This window comes from Stegodyphus dumicola, chromosome 5, assembly GCF_044657685.1.
Source record: "Stegodyphus dumicola isolate Sdum_Otavi_A_Nest chromosome 5, ASM4465768v1".
Taxonomy (NCBI): Eukaryota; Metazoa; Arthropoda; class Arachnida; order Araneae; family Eresidae; genus Stegodyphus; species Stegodyphus dumicola.
Genome location: NC_140772.1, coordinates 154872375 through 154893493, shown reverse-complemented (window position 1 = coordinate 154893493; position 21119 = coordinate 154872375). Strand labels below are relative to the sequence as shown.

The window sequence follows — 21119 nt, the reverse complement described above, 5'->3', positions numbered from 1 at the left end:
ATCATCATTTATTTTTCCCATTAAGCTGGCGCTAAGAGCCTGTAGTTTTATTCTGTATCACCAGCGGTCTGATGCATCTTTCTTTTATTATCTTATATCATATCGTGTAGCTTTCTTCCTCTCAAATTTAAACCAGTTTTGATTTTTGTCCTTGTTTCTTTCTACTGTAGATTATAATGTAGTTTCTCCCTCCTTTCCGTGTGCTTTCGTTGTGTAATTGGAAGCACGTCTCACGCGGAATCGAGAGGTTCCGAGTTCAAATACCGGGGACGACATTGCGGACTTCTTCGATTTCCTTTCTTCAAAACATCCTAAGACTCTATAAGGGGTGCCCGAATTAAAAAGGTGACGGTAGATAATTCGTCACCTCCAGGATTAGGTGACTGAGTCCCCTCATTCCCAGTCCCCCATTAAAAGGAGAAGTGTGTAAGGTATTTTCTCCCTTATTTTCGTTTGGCTTCGTGGTGTAACTGAAAGCACTTCTGCCGCCTAATCTGGAGGTCCGGAGTTTGAATTGCGGCGAGGCATTGCGGATTTTTTGTTGCCTGACACTAAAATTTCTGAATGACTCTACAAGACCTATATCAATTTTACTCTTGAAATTTCCGAGGCTGGAGTTCCAATATGTCTTATGACCAAATCTGTCTTCTGCATTTATTTTCTTTCAGTATAGATTTAGTCTTTTACTTTTTGCAAGACATTTGACACTGCGCAATGCGTCGCTAAGAAACATTTAGTGTTATACGGAGGTATTTTTTCTGCTGAAGGCGTTGAAAAAATTAAATCTAGTTTTTTCTTTTATTGCGAAGAGCTTGAAAATTAAAAAAAAAAAGAAAGAATGCAAGAAAATAGCTTTAATTCACTACAGTTATCCATTTATCAAACAGTATTAGCTTATGTTAAAAAAGTTACGAATTCCGTTGAAAATGTAATTCAAACTTCTGTATGACAGAATATTCTGTGATATATAACAGAATTTATATATGCGATTTCAAAAGTTTAATAATGGGGTTATAGCTGCTGAAACTTTCTTTCGCAGGTAACGTTTTACTTCTTAGTACTTTCTAAGAACAATCTTTTATTAATTCTTTTTTGTCCTTGGTACGGAAATTTAAAAAATCAAAATAAAATCCTCATTCATCTTTTCATAAGTCAGGTGCTTTAGAAGGAAAAAGAAATACGACAGTTCCAAGTCCTGATCCATGTCTCAATAATGATGGACAAAAAGACTCAACTAAAACCATTTATTTATTATTTTTATGCTCATTGTTCAGCTTAGTATCTTTCTTGCGTTATCTATAATTATACTCTTTATAATAATTCATTCCTGTTTGCAAATCTGAAAATAAATTGCCATGTCACAATGCACGTTTCAGTAAGCTTTTTTACTTCATCTTGTAATCTTCTTTTTATTCAGCTGCAAAAAATCCATTTTTCAGCTTAATAAAAATATACATCTGTAGCAACTAGAAGTTATTTTATTCTTTCAGAAAAAATTCAAGGAAAAACAGGTATCTTTTATCGTATTGCATATGTTTTCTTTGAAAACATTTGCAAAGAAAAAAAAAAAAAAAAAAAAAAAAAGAAAATTGTGTAACACATACGAAATTTGTGTAACACATACGATTAGGTATCCTTGACGTTAATTAAATAAATTAATAAGAAATGCTTATGAGATTTATGGAAATCTTTTCAACATATAAAAGCTAACGCTAAATTTTTCTCTGAAAGCGATTTCGGTAATCCCAATAAACACCTTTTACGGAAATAATTGTACGGGCATTTGGCTTAAAGACCTGATAAAAAAATTACAGCTCCATTAACGTTCAGAATTGAAAATATCTTAACATTTGCAGTTTCGTCTCGTTTCATTCCTATTTGAAAAACTGGCCTGCTGCATGGGCATTTTTGTGGTTTCTCCTATGCGTTACGTCAGTGAGCCAGTTTTCATTAAAGGAAGCCTTCCAAGAAAACTTATTTCCTTGGAAAAAAACCATGAGAATGAGCCCTCTAATAACAGGCAATATTATGTCTCTTTAGAAACCTAAAAGTATGGTTTCGAATGAATTTATTTTAAATATTCCAGAAATAAACTGAAAATTTAAAATGTTTAGCATATAAATGCAATTTTTTTCTTTCATTAAAGAATAGGGATCTTGAGCTGAAAATGACATTAATTTCAGTCCGCGTATCACTTTTCAGCTTTGAAAGAAGACATCTTAACAGGAATAGGCCAATTTTTTGTTTAAGCTTAAGTGCATTTATAGCAAGCTTACTTTATTTATCGAAGATAGTATATAGAATAGAAATATAATTTGTGAAGAAGGAATACTCGAGACTGAAGGCGTCCCTTGATAAGCGGTAATCAGGAAGATTACAAAATCAATCGAAAGCGTAAACCATGTTGTCGCAAGTCACACTTATCTAGTAATCGCTGCAAGGGCGTATAATATGTGAATATGCAACAAATTGTCTTTTAACTAATCTGTTAATTGCATTGCATTGTCAATAGAATGGGATTATTGCCACAAATCCGTCTGAAATCCAATTTGAGGTCTAATAGGCACTAGAAACGATCACATTATAAAATAGATGTTTGAAAATGAGACTTGCGCGCCATCATCAGTAAATCCTGTTCCACTACTTAAACCCATACATCCATTTTAGCTGAATATTTAAATCTGCTAGTTATATTTAAAATTTTTGCTTATATATATCAAAAGAAACTTCCAGAATGGATTAAAAAAGTAGATTACAATGGGTGTGCTCAACTTTTACATTTCCTTTTAGAATACAGATTATTATACAACTATCTATGCCTTATTGAAATTATCTTATTGAAACCATCTTATCAATACACCATAGAAGAAACAGAGGAAAGAAGCTGAAGTGCTTGTTAAAAATAGGCACTATATTACCTGTGAAAAATGGGAGAGTGATATTCATTCGTACTTTATAAGGTATTTCTCCTGCCTTCTTAGTATGCCTTCGTAGTGTAGTGGTCGGCACGCTCGGCGCGTATTCGAGAGGCTCTTGGTTCGAGGGCAATGCTGATTTTTTATCTCCTGCTTCCACAAATCCTAACGTTTCTACAGTGTCGCCCGAACTAAAAGTGTGGTGGATGATGATTCTTCACCCCCAGGGTTTGGCGACTCGTTCCCCTAATCCCCAGTCATCCTTTAAAAGAGGGAGTAAAAGGTATTTCTCCCTCCTTCTTAGCATGCCTTCGTAGTGTAGTGGTCAGGACGCTCGGGAAGTATTCGAAAGCCCCGTGGTTCGAGTCCCAGTGAAGGCGTTGCTCATTTTTCATATCTCTTGCTTCGAAATAACCTAATGTCTGTACAGATTTGTAATATATTATTTTCAGAACATTAAATTGTAATTTTAACTTTTTAATATTTTAACACGAAATTAAATGAATTATAATTAATACTTACTTTTTATATTTCATCTAATCACTATTTTTTATTATTGAGCAAATTTATATCGACAATCTTTTGTCAACTTAAATACCATTCAATGCAAAATTCTACATTATTTCTTAGTATCATGTTCACTATCTATGTACTTTCTCCTTTAGATTTTAACAATATTTTTAAGTATTACCTCATTTTATTGGTAAATATAGTAATTGCTAATTGGCGAAAAATGAGGCTTTCTTCAGTTCTTGATAACTTGTTAAACTTGAGAACTGAAGTATTGTTTATAAAGCACAACAGATATATGAAAATTTAATCATGAATGAAATTTTAACTTAGAGCAATCAAGAGTCATCTTTCCATGTTACTTAATATTTCTATAACCCTACAAGTAAAAATTTTTTAATGTATTATTTTTCAATCGAAGAATAACTGTACTTTTCTACAGGTGGCTACAAAGTTTAAGAGAAAAGCTTTATTGTCTGCTGCAAAAAGTCGTCAGTTGTTGTCAGTCGGCGAAAAAGGTAGTGAAAAATCATTTTGAACTTTTTCATCATGGTTGAATGTTATGGGATTTTGTTTTATGATTGATAATGCAAGCAGTTTAAACGCATAAACACTGAAATACATTAAATATGATAGATAAGAATAATTTAAAATAGATAAGAATTAATCAGTTAATGCATTGAGAATGACTATATGAAGTGTAGCATATAAATACATCCTACATATAGTGAAGCGTATATTTGAGCCTGAATAGGAAAATTAATAAATTTAATAAATGTAACACACATTGAAATACGAATATTGTATGATTAAATTCATCTAAGATATAATGGGAATGAATACATTAAATATATTTTTTATACTTGTATAACTTTTTATACTCGTATCTTCACGGAATTTAATATCACTGAGAACAAAGAATTAAAGTATTCTGAAGAATATTTGAAAATAACATTTTGGTTACCTTTATCAGGGGCTGCTACCAATAAGAAAATACTAGAATAGCATTTGCTAATACATACAGCAATAGCTGGTACCAGAGCGGGTGTAGCTGGTGTGGCCGCATCGTGAAATATAATTTAGGGGCGACGAAATCTTGAAAGTATTGGGCGGAAAAACGCCTAACGGTAATCACGTTAGGTGAATATGTCTATCGAAGAGATTAAAGTTAGGTAAGGTTAGGTTAATTTATGAAGGCAAAGTAACTCGAGGATTATATGCCTACAGGAAGGATTGCCTTCGTAAGGATTTCTTAAGAGAAACTGTCTCGTATCTATGTTACTTGGAGAAGAACACGAAAACTCCCATGAAACTAGCCCATTCGCTAGGATTCGCACCCCGGCCGAAGTACCACCGTTCAGCGACATCTACTATCGGCAGTTGGCGGACACATCGAACACGTTAAAGCTGGCAGACCTTTGGAGCACACGCAAACAATAATACAAGAAATTATGGTACTTCCTGCAACTATTAACTCAAGATGAAAATGAAATCACGTTTTCTCAAAAACATGGAAATGGAAAAAAAAATAACAACAAAAACAGTTACCTTTATATTTCCACGGCAGACTTCCAAGAAAAGATTTCAAAGAACTTAGTGCGGAAGGGAATGTGGTTTCATTGCCTTCTGTACTTGAAAGAGATGTCTCGTTCGCAGCTATTATATTGTAACTTATGATTAGACAATTACAATATTCAGAGTAACTCATCACGAAAACAGTGGTAAATAACACAAAGGAAAAGTTTTTGATGCAGGAAAGATGAAGCTGGTTCAGTTTCAACAACATAATTATTGACATTTTAGAATTTCTTCTTTGAGCATTTAATAATGCCTGAAGTCGCACAGAAAATATTATTTATTTTATAAAAACTGTAAGCAATTTCAAAATATTACTAAAATTTGATATCTGTAAATGCTCAGTAAAAAACCAATAATAGACATGACGGCCCTGGCAAAAGCCAGAAACTTTCTAAGTTTTTCCTTATTCTATCCCGCTATTCATTGAGAGAGCTATCGTGAAATGCCAGATATTTTTAAACAGTCTTATCATCTTACCTTGGTAACAGAATGATGAGCCCTTAGCTACAGGTGATATTTCAGAGTGACTTACAAAGTCCAGAAATTTTGACGCCGATGTGATATTTTTATTGACGCAAAGAACCGTTTTCGGAGTTTCTCTTTCGCCTGCTTCACTTCCTTTTAAAAATGTTGCCGTCTGCTCATTTTGACTTTTGGCGAAGCTAGGCGTTCTCTTTTACTTAATAATATATTCAAACGATAGAAAGAGAATTAAAAATGCCATCATTTCCAAATGATTGAAAGTACTATTCTTACTTTAAATTGCATTTTATTTGAAGTCTAAAAATGTTACAGCTGAGAACTTAAAAATTTTAGTAGAAATTATCTTTCATTTTATGTAACTATCTAAAATCTTTTGTTTAATTGAAACGCGTATTGACTTATTTAAATATAAATTGCTACTAACATTAAATGACATGAAAATATTTATTTTAAAAATATGCTTCATAAAGTATACATTTTTAAAGCTTTTAACATGGTATAAAAGTGAAAATACTTTGAATGCGATTTTTGTGTGTATATTGCGATTAAAATATTTTTGCCTGTGATTTTGCAAAATTTATCCATATAAACTACCAGTATAATACGTAGAAAGAAGTTGTCAAGAAGTGAATAATAAGTATTTTATAACATGAAGTTACCCTGGAATAGAAAAACAAATATTGATTATTTTTTTCTTTGGAAATCTCATCTCTTTTTTTGCTCTCCTTTTTTCTAATTTAAGATATCTGGATAACTATTTAAACTGTGATTTACTCTTCTTGCATATTTCTTATATTTTATTTGCAGGTTTACATTCCTTACGTATAAGTGTTATAGATTGGTTGGTTTCTTATAACTAATAGATACTTCCTTAAGGACACTGGCTCCTATTTATATTTCATATTTAAAATAATAATAATTAAAAAAACTAATACTCCGGATCTGCTTCTGTAAGCATTCGTCTGGAAAAGAATCCAAGATGAAGTATACTGAAGCCATTGTTAACCGTTTATTAGATTAACAGAAACCGCAGAAAAAAAATAGACTGAAGTATTACAATCTGTGAGCCAACAATCTTTAGTTTTGTTGCAAATCAAGGTTTTTATTTACTGTCTTTATTATTATATTAAGTCATTATGTATAGATGAATATGTATTTCGTTGAGTGAACAAGAGTGATATCAGTATCCTGAATGCAAAAATTGTAGACTGTAAAATCGTGTAAAGAATTTCACTGGTAGTTTATGTCAAGGAAAATTTGCTTTCCACAAAAAATATTCTTGGAAAATAAATTAATTACCAAAAAGAAAACATTGAAAACTTCAGTAAATTACTAAACATGCTGCAATGTCTAAATCAGTGATACTGCGGTATCGACAACAGTACAACCTTTCTGCGGCGGCAGAGGTAGTAGAATATAGAGGCGGCAAAAATGTTTAGAATTTACCTTCTGACGGCATGGGATTTCGCTAAGGAAGCGCAAATTTCCGGAAACTGCCATGAGAAAGAGGTATTTCCTACATTTTAAAGCCAAATTGCTCCCAGGATTGCATACCTGGATTTATGTATTTTTAATGTATTTCCTTAATTTCTTGGACATATTTCAAGATGCACATGTATAGAGTTTCTTAAAGACATCAAAAAAAGAAAAAAAAAATCTAGGCCGTATATAGTATATGGCCTTTCAGGCAATGGACGTTTTTACAGAAGCACTCGGCAGCATATTTCATGAATACTGATTGCACGGAGAGCAAAATGCCTAACAATAGTCTTGAAATGATATCAGTAACTTTCTTATTACTCTATTACAAAATTTGCTTGTGCCTCGTTTCAGATGTCAGAGATATTCTAAATGAAGAATTCTATTATGATGGAATTATTATTTTGAAACTTAAGATAATAATCGTTATTTATAGTTATTAATATATAAAAATGTAGACGCAAAAAATTTCAATAAAAAAAATTTACATTTATTTATAGCTTTTCTTTTTTTTAATTTTACATTTTTGTAAATTTGTTGTAAAGCATAGCGCCACTGATTTTCGTATGTCATTTTACTATTTTATCGACAGGCAGTTGGTTTAATAACTTAAAACGATTACAGTAAAGTAAATAGTTAAGTGTTTTTTAAAATTAAAAATAGCTATTATTCTTTTTTTATGATCAAATTGAAAATAATGCGTTTAAAAGGTAACTGATAAGTTTAGTTTATATAATGTATTCAAAAATAATATGGAAAATAATGTAATAAGGATAATAATCATTGTTAATAAAAATCAATTTTAATTTAAATTTTTTCATGAAATAAGATATGGTCATTGGTTATACGAAAGAAAAAAAAAGCATTATCTGAAATTGCTCTACTCCAGTACTTCGTTTAAACAGGATTTTACTGGACCAGGATACAGAAGAGTAAGCCCTTTAGACATTTTTCTCGAAATATTTTATTAAATTCTAACTGAAGTCTTCTGCGAGAAAACATGAATACTTCAGTTAGAATTTAGTTAGATTAAATTAGATAGAAGACTTCAGTTAGAATTTAATCAATTTAATTTTAGAGTCATCACTGTGATTTATTCCCATGGAATAAGACAACTAATTACATTATAAAATGATAAAATCAATTAAATAAGGGTCATAGTTACAGAAAATTTCATTATTACATTAACTCGTAAAATTTCCGTCTGCATTAGGTCTCTTTGCAGAAGATACTGTGTGAATTTAAAAAACAAAAGAAAAAGTATAAATATTCACAATCATAGAGAAAAAATAAAAGCTACATCATAAGTAATTAAAATGGTTATTATTCCAGCTTCAAGGAAACCAGGGAGAAGAAATCAAGAAAGACATTTAGATCATTTTACTATGATAAATTAAATTTAAATTCCAAGTTCTCATTCTTTTCTTATTTTAATTGAATACATTCCTGAGAAGGAACTTCAAACACAGTGTAGACTGTTTTGGATACTGTTTACCTCTGACGATAGCGATAACTGCTGTCTTAAAAGATTTGCACTTGATAAATGTGGGAAAACCAAGGTTGATTGCAGGTAATTTATTATCTTACCATGTTTCTTCCTTATTTATTCTTGGTACTGGTGACATTTAATAAAAGATTACACACATGAAGGCTGAATATGAATGTCTTAATCAAGATTAAGTAAAAGTTTTCTTTCCGTAAATACTCTTATCTTTCACGCAGATATACAACTTTTACTGAATATGTTCCGACTTACATATGAAAGTTATTAGCAAACATTAATCAGAGAAACCAAAAATCCCGGGTTTTCGCTGTGTGTTTTATATGTATATGACCAACGGCAGCAGAAATAAAGCTGGGTTAAGAACTTTCGGGAACAACATATAATTTTAGTGAGGAGATTTTAAGATATACATATATAAGTATAAAATATTAGCGCATTCTTAACCGCGTTTCGTGCATGGTCCTGTAACTGTAGAATCCAGTGGTAAGAGAAAAACAAACTTGTGATAACTGTTGAAACTTGAATAGTACTTGTATATGTATTATATGAGAAAGGGCAGTGATAGGGATTTTAGCTCCGGCTTGCGAATTAAAAGTAGTGCTTTTCAGAAATTTTTAGTTTTTCCTATATAAGAGGTTTTAGTGAAGATCAAACAATGAAATAATACTTGAAAAAGACCTGCTCGTAAGCACTTAAAAGCACCACCCCATACATTTACACTAGTTTTTCTCTCCATTTCTTTTTCTCTCGGTCTTGGTATATCTGCACCATGCATTCCACGGTAACAATGTAACAATGAAAATAAGAAATTTTGTGGTGCCTCTTTTCCGTGACACAAGCAATTTTTTATGGTGGCCCCTTTTTTTGATGCTCTAAGCACTTGCTTATTTTGCTTAATGGTTAACCCACTTCTAGCTGCACTTAGCTAGGGTGAAAAATCATTTATCATCCAACTGCTAGTTGGCAAGCAGTCATATGTTGATTTCGAGGGACTTCTTCATAATGATGCCATATTGAATAGGCGCTGGAAACTTTGTGTAAGTAGAGTACATTTCCTAAGAGAAAATATTAGTATTTATCACAAATAAAGCTGTCCGTGACATATTCTACATTGCTCATCTTCTTTAAAATTAATTCTTTCTTTTAATTTAAACAAATTTTAGAACTCTCCTTTAACTAGTTTAAGCCAAAATCATATTTCATTTCGGTACATTCAGTTTGATGGAAAACCATTTTTTTTAAATCAAGTCAGAATTTCAGAAACCTCCTTCAGAATTAAGGGCTTCATAAACGCGAATCGAGAATTTCGTTTTATATAAACATTTAAGTAAAGAAATATTCCGCAAGGGAAGAATTTTAAATAAAATTTAACATTTTTTCAATATAGTTATGATAAGTAGCTTTTATAAAAATATTATTTTGAATCTACTATAATAGGAAAAGTAATTACTTGCTTATTTCACTGAATTTTTTTCTGCTCCTTTTACAACACACTTTATACCTGAAATATTTTTTAAAACTTAAATTTCATCACATCTAAACACAAACCCAATAAAAAAAAGATTTTCACACAGTAAGGTTTTCTTTAAAGATGATATGATAATTAATGTATTAAGAAGCGAACAATTATTTATCGTATAATTTAATGGGAAATTCTATTCACAAAATTCCTCAAAATGTTTATATCTCTAATAACAAAAGCTTGAGGTACACTGCGGGGAAAAAAAGGAGGGGGACGGTTCTATATCTCCTGTTCTACTGGGCTAATTTTGACGAAATTCAAATTGCGTTTCTCCTGTCTCGAAAGCGCGACTTAGGATATATATTAGATTTATATACAGCATTGTTCTATTATAGGTATTTTGACACAAAAATCGGACTTTTTCTGATATGACATGCCAATGTTTTTCCATATTTCGATTCTATGACTCAAATTATGCCTAAATATTAAATTTTGTAAAATTTGGTGCGAAATTTACGGAGAAATTCATAAATTTGTCTTGCTTTTTGAAAAATTTTTTGGAATTCTTTAAAAATACAAATTTAAAAAATAAATCATAAAAAATGGGCGAATTTTATTTGGAATGAATCTAAATTTCGAAATTTCAAAGGAAGATTCAAATAAGGTGAATAAAAAATGAGATTAATAAATATATTATTTTCAATAAACGTTAAGGAGCTAAAATTTTGAGAGCTAATTTTTTAAAAACTACCCGTGAGATTTTTACAAAACTTGGCAGTTTGGCATAATTTGAGTCGTAGAATCGAAAGTTGAAAAGAAATGGCATATCATTTCAGGAAAAGTCCGATTTTGTGTCAAAATACCTATATTAGAACAATGGAAAATATAAATTTAATACATATCCTAAATCGCATTTTCGAGACATGAAAAACGGAAGTTGAATTTCAACAATCGGTCCAGTAGAACGGGAGATAAAAAACAATCCCTCCCCCTTTTTTTGGCGCAGTGTACCCATGGAAAATTAAAAACGATAATGGCTTATAAATTTGACAATGCAATTAAATTTAAAAAATTCATTATTTAGGTTCCCCCCGCTTTTTTATTCGCGGCATAAAATCGTAGTTGAATTCAGTAAATAACATTATTAAATCTATTATTCCCATTAAAATATAAAATAACTTTTTTCTCCTTTTAGTGCAATAATTATCATATCCATTTTAGATAAAAGCTTATTGTATAAAACTTTTTTTTAATTGTATTTTATTTTTTGTTTTTTAGTCTCATTTACGTTTTTATCAGAGAGGAAATTTTCAATTGTTATTAACATCAATAAATCATGAACGGTTATGAAATAAAGAAACATATCTAAACGACATTCAAAGCAAGAAGATATCGCTATGAATATTCATTTTCGGAAATTCGATGTAATAACGGTGTTAGTTAACGAGCATTTATTTTACTGAGAAAACTAATATTGCCAATTCTTCATTGTGCCGAGATGGCAAACGTATGAAACTTTTTTCCCGGTTGCTTCAGACTACGATACTTTTCAAAAAAGTGAAGAAAATTGCCCAATTAATATTTTTTTACCATTCTTGTTTTAAAAGATGGCGAAAAGGTTTGATAATCTGTTAAAATTTCAAATCTTTATATATCCGATACACTTTTAGATGTTGAAATTTTAAAATAATAGACGTCAAATAGTCGAAAAAATCGAGCGATTTTAAAAAATTCACCAAACATCTAGTAATAAAGTTACAATTCTCATACAAGTTTTGTTCAATTTTTTTTTTCTGCCGTATTTATTCGTGGTGCAAATAGTAAAATTCTGATATGCTTAGTTTGTTCGTTAAATGAAGATAAGTATGAAAAATAGTTTAAACATTAAATCAAAGATATCCTAATCAAATTTTGAAAACATCGCTTCATCATATTGCATTGTTATTGACAAATAGTGTGTGTACAAAATTAACTCGATAGCTTATCAAGAAGTAGGATAAAAATGGATGACAAAATTCCACCCACACAGAAAACACATGAATGATCTAAATAAAAGCTTATAATTAAAAAAAAAAACCTTTACCGCATACTTTGGCTTGTTTAATTCAAGGCTGAACTACAGCTGGAGTTGTGAGGTAATTAAGAATTTTACTTCGGAGCAGGAGACGTGAAAAAAGTGCAGTAATTTAGCCAGGATTCGACCTCGGGACCTCTTGACTGCAAAATGAACGTGCTTTCAGTAACACCCCGAAGGCACGTATAAGGAGGGAGGAAATACCTTGGAGAGTAAATAATATTTTGTTAAAATTTTAATGTGTAGCAGAGTTAAATTGCTGTTTAAATTTTCAAACTTATTAGCGATATTGTCATAAAAATTAATTTTTCAACATAAATGAACTAAATGACGGATGAACAATTAAGTGAGTATTTTCTTTATCCTTTCTGCATGCTGTCGTGGTATAACGGTAGCACACTCGACGCGTATGCGGGAGGTCCAGGTTCAAGTCCCGATGATGGCATTGCTCATATTTCACTTCTCCAGAATGAAAAAAAGTCTAATGACTCTACAGTGGGGTTCGAACTAAAACAGGTGGTGGATGATGATTCTTCACTACCAGGATTTGGCGATTGGGTCCCCTAATACCCAGACGCCCTATAAGAGAGAGAGTATATAAGATATTTTCTCCCTCTTATCTGCATGCCTTCGTGGTATAACGGTAGCACACTCGGCGCGTATTCGAGAGGTCTAGTATCGAGTTCCGGTTAGGGCATTGCTCATTTTTCACGCCTACAGCAACAAAAAAGGTCTAATGACTCCACAATTGTTACACTTTATTTCTGAAAATCGAACAAATTTTTTTAATAAAGTTTCGAGAGAAAATTCCAATGATTTTGAATTTCGTCTACAGAAGTAACTTTCCAAGATTAGTTACAATTTTGTGACGATATCTCTTACGTATATTTCAGATAATTTTTGGAAATTTGAGGTTAGATACTAGATTGTGCCAACAACAGAGTTAATTAATTATAATTGTACATTTTTACTTATTATGTTCAACAAATAATTGAGATATCATTTAATAGCAATAGGAAGAACTCTGATTTTTTGGTACGATCACCAAAGTATTCCATAATAACAGGACATATTCTTAACTACAGTCATATTTATAGCTGATAATAGCAAGTATAATTTTGTAATAAATATTATTTCCATAGCTTCTATTTATGCAAGCAGAGGACAATTCCATTGTCCAAAGAATGTATCTATAAAACATTATTTGAGAAAAGGGCTGTGTTGGGAAAATATCCATGAAGCATTTACTTAGAGAAGGAGAAAAAAAAAGGAGCATACTGGTTACGTAAATAAACTTAGACTCAACTTTTTTCTCATGGCATCATGCGTGGTGACCATCCAGGAAGTGCGTCTTCGCATCTTGCATTTATTGCTCACAAATGCAGTAAAGGTGCGACAGATACGGGTAATTTGCTGACTTAAAAGCATAAATGAATTCGAAAGTGTATTCTGCGTATCTATCGTTAAGCTACAAATAACTTTTAAAACATTAATCTTGTTTCATTGTCATTATCTTAATTTAAAAAGAGATTATACTCACATATTTATTTTGGCGTAAAATTTCTATTCTATCCAGCATAAAATTGCGATGCCCTTTCAATTCCTTGATACAAGAATTTCGAGATAACAAAATCTGATGTGTACAACACATGACTTCCTTGAACGGAATATTAAATTATACGCATGTTTTCTTGCATTTCATTTAAAATTATTGAATTAAATCTACTTCGTCGATAGCGCATAAACCACAATAGAATAAATGCACTCTTTAAAATTCACTATATTTGTTTTCCATAGCGACCATCTACCTCTAGGTTCACTTAACAGCATTATATTTCGTTCATATTATAACAGATCATATATCATCATTCGTGTAAAAGCCATGCGGCCTATTGAGGCCTTTACCATTCTATATTTCTTAAATTCCTAATGGCATAAAGACGAGAAGAAAAAATCGAACAAGCGGAAAGTCTTAACATATTATAACTCAGAATGCACAAAATTTATATCATTTGAAGAATTATCTAATCGTTGCCACATGTTCTATTCAATTACTATAATAAATATAGAACGATGTATACACGAAATTAAGCAAACAAAACAAAAAAGAAACAGTTTTTCACAGACGATTGAGTATTTCTCATTCAATTAATTCAGTTCTCACTTCGCGACAAGGCAAAAACACATAAAAACTCAAAATATCTATATTAAAAATTACGAAGTAAATCTTAAACACTTATTTCCTCAAAAATTCCGGAAAGGATTAGGCATGATTTAATTCGCAATAATAAATGAAGGCGTTATCTTTGTTGTTGCGGAGCTTAATCTCTCTAGATTGTCAGCAAATCTATTATTCTTCTGTTTCAAATGTAAACAAACATATCCGCCATGTTATTTAAAAATTAGGCTTAACCGCACTTAAACAGCTTTTAAATTGCTTATTAATTCTACAAATATTGCTTACAGCTTTCCTAAAGGCATAAAAACCTTAACAGGAAGATAAGAACAACATAATTCAGTCATTTTTAAAGCAAAAAATGCACAATTTACAAACACATCAGAGTAAAAAAACTGAGATCACTGAGCCGGATAACAGAGTGGATATATATATATAAATATATTACAACAAGCAAGGTAGTTAGTACAATACTGTATGACTAATTTGGTCTAGATAACATTTTGCGCAATATGCTGCAAAATAAGTAAATTAGAAATTGTAGTAAGCTCGCCTAAAAGTTACCAGTAGCTGTGGCTCCAAAAAGTTCAACACGTTTTATGAAACAATGTCATTGAAGGGTGAGAAATATGCTACACGAGAAAGGAAAAAAACACAGTAAAATACTAGCGTTGAAAACTAGTAAAGGCAAAAAATACAGTAAAATACCTATGGATGTGATATTTATATACGTTTGGTCTGTCCTTACGTACACATGTCACGCAAAAACATCGTTAAATTGCATTCGATACCTGTCAAAATTTATATTTTCGTTTAAATATGCTGCCTGAAACTTTTCGCGATTACAATACTTCCTTTTTACTTCGTACAAGGAAGTAGAAAAGAGTCGGAAGAAAAAGAACAAATAGGTAGATATTATAATCGAAATTTTATTTGGTATTTTTAGGTTCTCAGAAGGAAGTAGTAGAGAACAGTCTCCAATTGAAATAAGTTACTGATAGCCGTGTATGTTTTTACTAAGGTCATACCTAACATGCAAAGCAATGAAGCGATAAGTTTCTGAGAAGTGAAACGTTTTAAATATTTTTATGATTGATACACAGGTCTAAAACTCAATCACAAATTATTTCCAGCTCTTTTTTTAGGAGGAATAAATTTTCTTTCATTGGGAAGCATAGCCTTTGAAAGTAAATACTTATATCTCGCATTAAATAAGTTAAATAAATCATTAAATAAAACGAAGAGGGAAGAGTAAACAAAATTTTACGTACTTAACAAATTATGATGTAAAGTGCGCTTCAGCATCAGAAGACATGTTTTATTATTATTATTATTATTTGTTCTAAATGACTATGACAAAACATAGAAGGGCAAAGGAAGAATATATCTTCACGAAAGACTTTTCGAAGAAAATGGCTCATATTCGTTATATGTAGAGAAAAAACAAGCGGTAAAGTCGCTGAACACTAGTAGTTCGGCCTCGGTTCGATTCCAAGCAAATGGGCTGGCTATATGGGCGGTTTCGTGGTTTTATCTATGTATAACAAGGATACGAGCCAGTTTCCCTTAAAACGTCCTCCATGAAGGTAGATAATCCTACTTTGCCAAGATCACATTAACCAAAACAAACGAACCTGACTCCATTGTCAGGATACATCAGTTTTATCTTCTTGGCTATCAACTTGCAGTTTGTTGTCATTGAAACTTATAAGTATAGTGTTTGTTAAACATTTACCTAACCTTTTTTTCCCCTAAAAAAAACTAAATATTTTGTTAATAAAAAGAAACTTATAGTTATGATCCACATTTTGCTTTTCCACGATTAGCTCTTTCGATTCTTTTTCATTCAAACATAGGACTTACATGCAGTATGTATTCATGTAACGCCTGCACTTTTTTTTAGTAAAGTTTCAATGTAAATTTGCAGGCGCGGTCACACGGATTATTTACTTCCTAAGTTCAATCAGTTGCGTTTACTCTCCCTGTGAAAGATAATGATAACTTTTGAAGAAAAAGACCCGTGTAAAAGACAAGTGGAAATATCAAAAATAGTACTTACGCATTATCCCGTTGACAGTGAAGCTGTCGACAAGCAGTTCGATTTAGCATTAGTTATTGATAAGCGTGACGTAACAACACATTCATAATATCTACGCTTTCATTTGATGCAACCCGATTGACTCTCGATAAGCCGTCGTTTGTTTTTATGAAACAAGTATATAAATTAACTATTATTGTTTCTTTCCCTTGCATTTCAAAAGAACCATAAAAGTTTAAGACTGTTGTAAAGTTTAAGACTCGTATAAATTAACTGTTATTGTTCTATTCATGGATTTTGCAAGAACTGATTAAGATTTTGAACCTGCTTTCCACAGAAGAGCAAGCAGGGAGCATTTTTAATACTATGAGGTCCTGCCATCAAACACACATCAATCTGGAACATAATATGGCCTGCCGAGAGTCATAGATTGGAAGAATTATCTACGGGAAGTTTGTACTCAGAGCGTTCTAAACAAAGCTTCCTGCAGAAACGAAACGGATCCAATGCTGATTTTTCTTAAATAAAATATTAATCTAATAAAATCGTTCAGAATTCCGCACGAACGATTGACGTGACTCTGATGGGATTCCCAGGAAAGTTTATGGTTCGATGGCGGCCAGCATGTTTCAAATAAGTAGAAAGCTCAATTATGAGGTAAAATATGCATAATCAGTTTAACTGTTTATGCCAAATGCCTTAAAACATAATTGCTTTTATATTTCTCGATATTATTGTTTCATAAGAAATGGGGAATATAAAATAAATAAAAACTTGATATTACTTAAGTATCTTAACTGCCAATATTGTTGACAATCTCTACCAACTGGAGTCAGCCGTGTTGGCTACCGTCATTTCCACGTTGACAATTAGCTGTTATTTCACGTGTCCTTCACATCTTATGTTTTATCACCTAACGACCCTACTTTTATTTTAAATCCTTTTATTTACATTCGTGGAATTTTTCTAACTAGTTTGTTAACTGGTAGTACCGTGAACTCAGACGCACAGATAGACGCACAACCAGGTCCGATTCCAACTTAGGACCTCTATATTAGGCAGGAGGTGGGTTTATCAGGCAAATCGTGCCTCCAACGAGAGCGCAGGAAATTCACTTTGCTGCCGCTTGTCCCACACTTACAGACTCAAGATATCTAAAACCTGTGGCTTAACTGCTCGACCAGAGTCACCATTCCCTGTGACCAAAGACCACCATGGGGTGCAGCTCTATTAGCCTGAAGATCTGACTGGTCGTCAAAGTTACCCCGCCCGCAATGTATCGAATTTCACTGCACTGCACCAAATTTCACACAGAATCGCTGGTATAGAACGGACTAGCCGTTGCACCGCTAATGAAACCTAAATGGAATTACACGAAATTCGGTCAAACGGCAAGTCGTGCTCGCTACCGAATACCACCAGACAGGGGACATAAGCCATCGCCCCTCTCGGTCCAATCGTATTGAACCATTAACACTTGGCATTAAAAAAAATACGCTCTTTTATTTTGCATATATGCTTAATGAATATTTTTCCTTGCTCAGATCCAGCGCTCGTTGCAAAACGGGCATACTAGCAAATTTCAAATTCCGTAAAATTAGACTAGCTGAATGTCCTTGAAATGTGCAAAAGTAGCAAAGGAGTTGCATATTGCACAGTGGGCGAGCGGATGGAGACACGGTTTGGAGCAATCTATACTGATTTCTTAGCGCAATCAAGCATACTACGAGACATAAATAGAAGGAAGATAAACACAAGAGATGAAATATAATCAAAATAGAAACATGAAATAGAAGAGACATGAAATCATGAAATTACTTTGATTATGTTTGGCTCTAAGGTAGGTCATTTTTAATGCCAGAAAAACTAATAAATAAATAAATAAATAAACATAAAAATAAAAATAAAATAATGATAATGATAATAATATAACACTAAAAAAAAAAAACCTGTTTCACGAAAACTTGAAAATACCATGAAGTATGGCCTGATATAAGACATCCTTGTAAACTGATTCGGTGATAAATAAAGTGCTAATTTAATTCTGAAAATTATTAATAAATTCCTATGAAGTAAACTGAAAAATTGGATTCAATAATTTTGAACTACCGAAAGATCCAACTCCAAATTATTATAAATTCCTATGAAGTAAACTGAAAAATTAGATTCAATAATTTTGAACTACCGAAAGATCCAACTCCAAATTCTATAACTGAGATAAAGTTTTAGACATCATTCCATCTTTATGAAAAAGTATGTAAATAATCCGCAAGAAAGAAATTGTTTAGCTGCAAAAATAAAAATGCAGTATGTGTCTGGTTTGGTTTGGTTTATTTGATTATGGCAAAGCATTTAAGGGCTATCTGCCTAAGGGGAGAGATTCGCCCGAGAAGAATTTTCTAATAGTATGCGTTTCATATATATATATATGAAACGCATACTATTATAACAGAGTTTCTTATATATATACGTATATATAGGAAACTCTCTTATGAATACAATTTTTGAAGCTTCTGGATGTTTTTTTGATTTTAATATTTATTATTTGTTTGATTTAACTGATGTAAGACTGGATAATTTTCATTACTGGAAAGCTCACGATGGCTCTACATCCATGGGGAAGAATACCTTTGTAAAGCACTTCATAAGAAAAAAAAAAAACTCTCGGCTTGTATGTGCCTTAACCTTACCAAAACTTCCATAGTTGGTTTGGTTAGTTTATTTGATTATGGCAAAGCACTCGAAGGCTATCTGCCTAAGAGAATGGATGTCTTCATGAAGGACTTTCTAACGGAACCTGGCTCGTTACACATGGGGAAAGACCATGAAAACGCGCCTGCAGCCAACCGGGCCATTAGAACCCCGGTTCGAACTACCAGTATTCAGCGACTTTACTGCTCGGGCGCTGGTGAGCCTTGAAACTCCCATGTAGTCACTTCTTTCGCTACGATATGAATGTAGCTGGAACTATTCATTGGTTTATCGCTCGGACGCTGGTCTGTCCTAAATATCGTATGAATTGAGGCATTGAAATCATGACTCTTTCTGAAATTTTTCGGTCTGTTTAAAGAAGAAAGTAATTAGATGCTAGTACTTAAAGCGAAAAGTAAAATGGAAACACTGAAGGGTTTTCATCTATTTAATTAAATTAATTATTATACTCAAACTGTAACAGATTTAGTTAACTCAAGCTATGGTTTCAAGGAATGTCTTTCGAGAATAATTACGTCACATGTGTAAATGAAGTCTTTATTTCCTAGTGCTTCTTATCTTAACCTCTAAGAACATTGTGATATTTATATACATTTAGCATTCTCCTGACAACCCTCTTCATAATACCAATATGAAAGCGACCAATATTTCTAAGAGCAAAAATAAACACTGGATATCCATAACAATTACACGATTTTCTTCTATGATCATTTTGTAATCCAGAGGCCATTAAAAGAAAGCTTTCACGATCAGATTGGAACATTTTAGGAGTTAAATAAATCAAGGGGCTATAATTTTAATTCTACTCTAACAGCGCCCCAACTGTGGCAGAGTGGTTAAAATAATTGAATGCTGAGAATTCAACCTGGGATCAGTCCCTGGTGAAAGAGTAGTTTTTCCCGTGTGTAACCTGACTACGAGTCAGTTTCTCTTAGAAAATTCTGTGCGAAGTCATCTCTGTTTAGCCAGATACGCTTCGTGTGCTTTGAAATATTCAAACAACCTAACCTACACTTAATAATACAAAGAAGGCAGTAGTTATTAATTTCTGAATCTTTTTCAGATCAAATTTGAATTTTTGCATCCATCAGCAAAGCGTTATTCGTCATTATAGGCTTATTTCAACAATTATAATATATCCATCTTTACATGGTTTGGTTTATTTGGTTATGACAAAGCACGGGAGGGCTATCTGCTTAAGAGAAACGGTAGTTTCGGAAGATCTTTCGAGGGGTTCGTATCCATGCTACACTAGCGAAAAATCACAAAAACGTCCATGTAGTCAGCCCGTTCGCCTGGAATCGAAAATAGGCCGAATCAGTGTTCAGCGGCTTTAACGCTCGTCCACTGGCGTGGTTTCCTTTTTAAATCATTACTCTTAATAAAAAATAATTTATTCAAATTTCCCATCCTCGTAGTCGGTAGCATATCACAAATCAATGCTCCTTTGGTGTCAAATAGAGTTAATTTTTTTTTAATGTCATTGAAGCCCACAGTGTTTATTTCTAGTTACATATAGAAGACTAACAGAGAAAAGTAATTTTTAAAATACACCCCTGTCGTCCCAACATGTCCCACACATGCTCTATGGGATTCAGGTCCTTTGATCTAACAGGCTACGGCAGATGTGAAATGATTCCAGATAACTCGGCACCACTCGAGCTCTATATGGAAGGGCGTTATCGTCCATAATTATCTTGTTGGTGCCTATTGCAGCAATAAAAGGACGCGCTAGAGAGTGTAGAAGGTTTTGGCAATACTATGTATTTCTAAATGACCAAAAGTATTTTCAGGATTTTGCATAGTGCTGTGCTCTAATAATTTCAACGTTTTGCCATAAATTCGTAATTATTTTCCTAATAAAACTGCAGTGTGTACTTATTTGAACACTGAATGGATATGGGACGAAAATATAGTTAATTTTACAACCTCAAAGAAACAAAAACTGTAAAATTAACTATTAAATTCCTATGAAAGTAATTTACAAGCTTTTTAAGAACAAGATACAAACAAACAAACAAACAAATAAATAAATAAATAAAAAGGAAATAAAGTTCTTGTCATTGAAGGCCGAATTTTATTCATCAGGACTCGCTGCGAAATATACAAAATATATGAAAATATACAAAATATATTTTAAAATCCATCTGTTCATTTATTTTTTCAGATTACACAATAGACATGTAAA

General features: G+C 32.2%; 1 protein-coding gene across 2 annotated transcripts in view; it reads right to left on the bottom strand.

Moving 5' to 3' along the window:
- Positions 1 to 5443, bottom strand: part of LOC118203544 (uncharacterized) — a 63124-nt gene extending 57681 nt beyond the window's left edge. Inside the window, exon 1 of one of the 2 annotated variants that reach the window (XM_035375916.2) lies at positions 4974 to 5443. In XM_035375916.2, the coding sequence (XP_035231807.1) occupies positions 4974 to 5223 (250 nt within the window). In that variant the 5' untranslated portion in view covers positions 5224 to 5443. The remainder of the gene's footprint in view (positions 1 to 4973) is intronic. The other variant, XM_035375858.2, reaches the window with a different exon arrangement.
- Positions 5444 to 21119: the final 15676 nt, after the last annotated feature.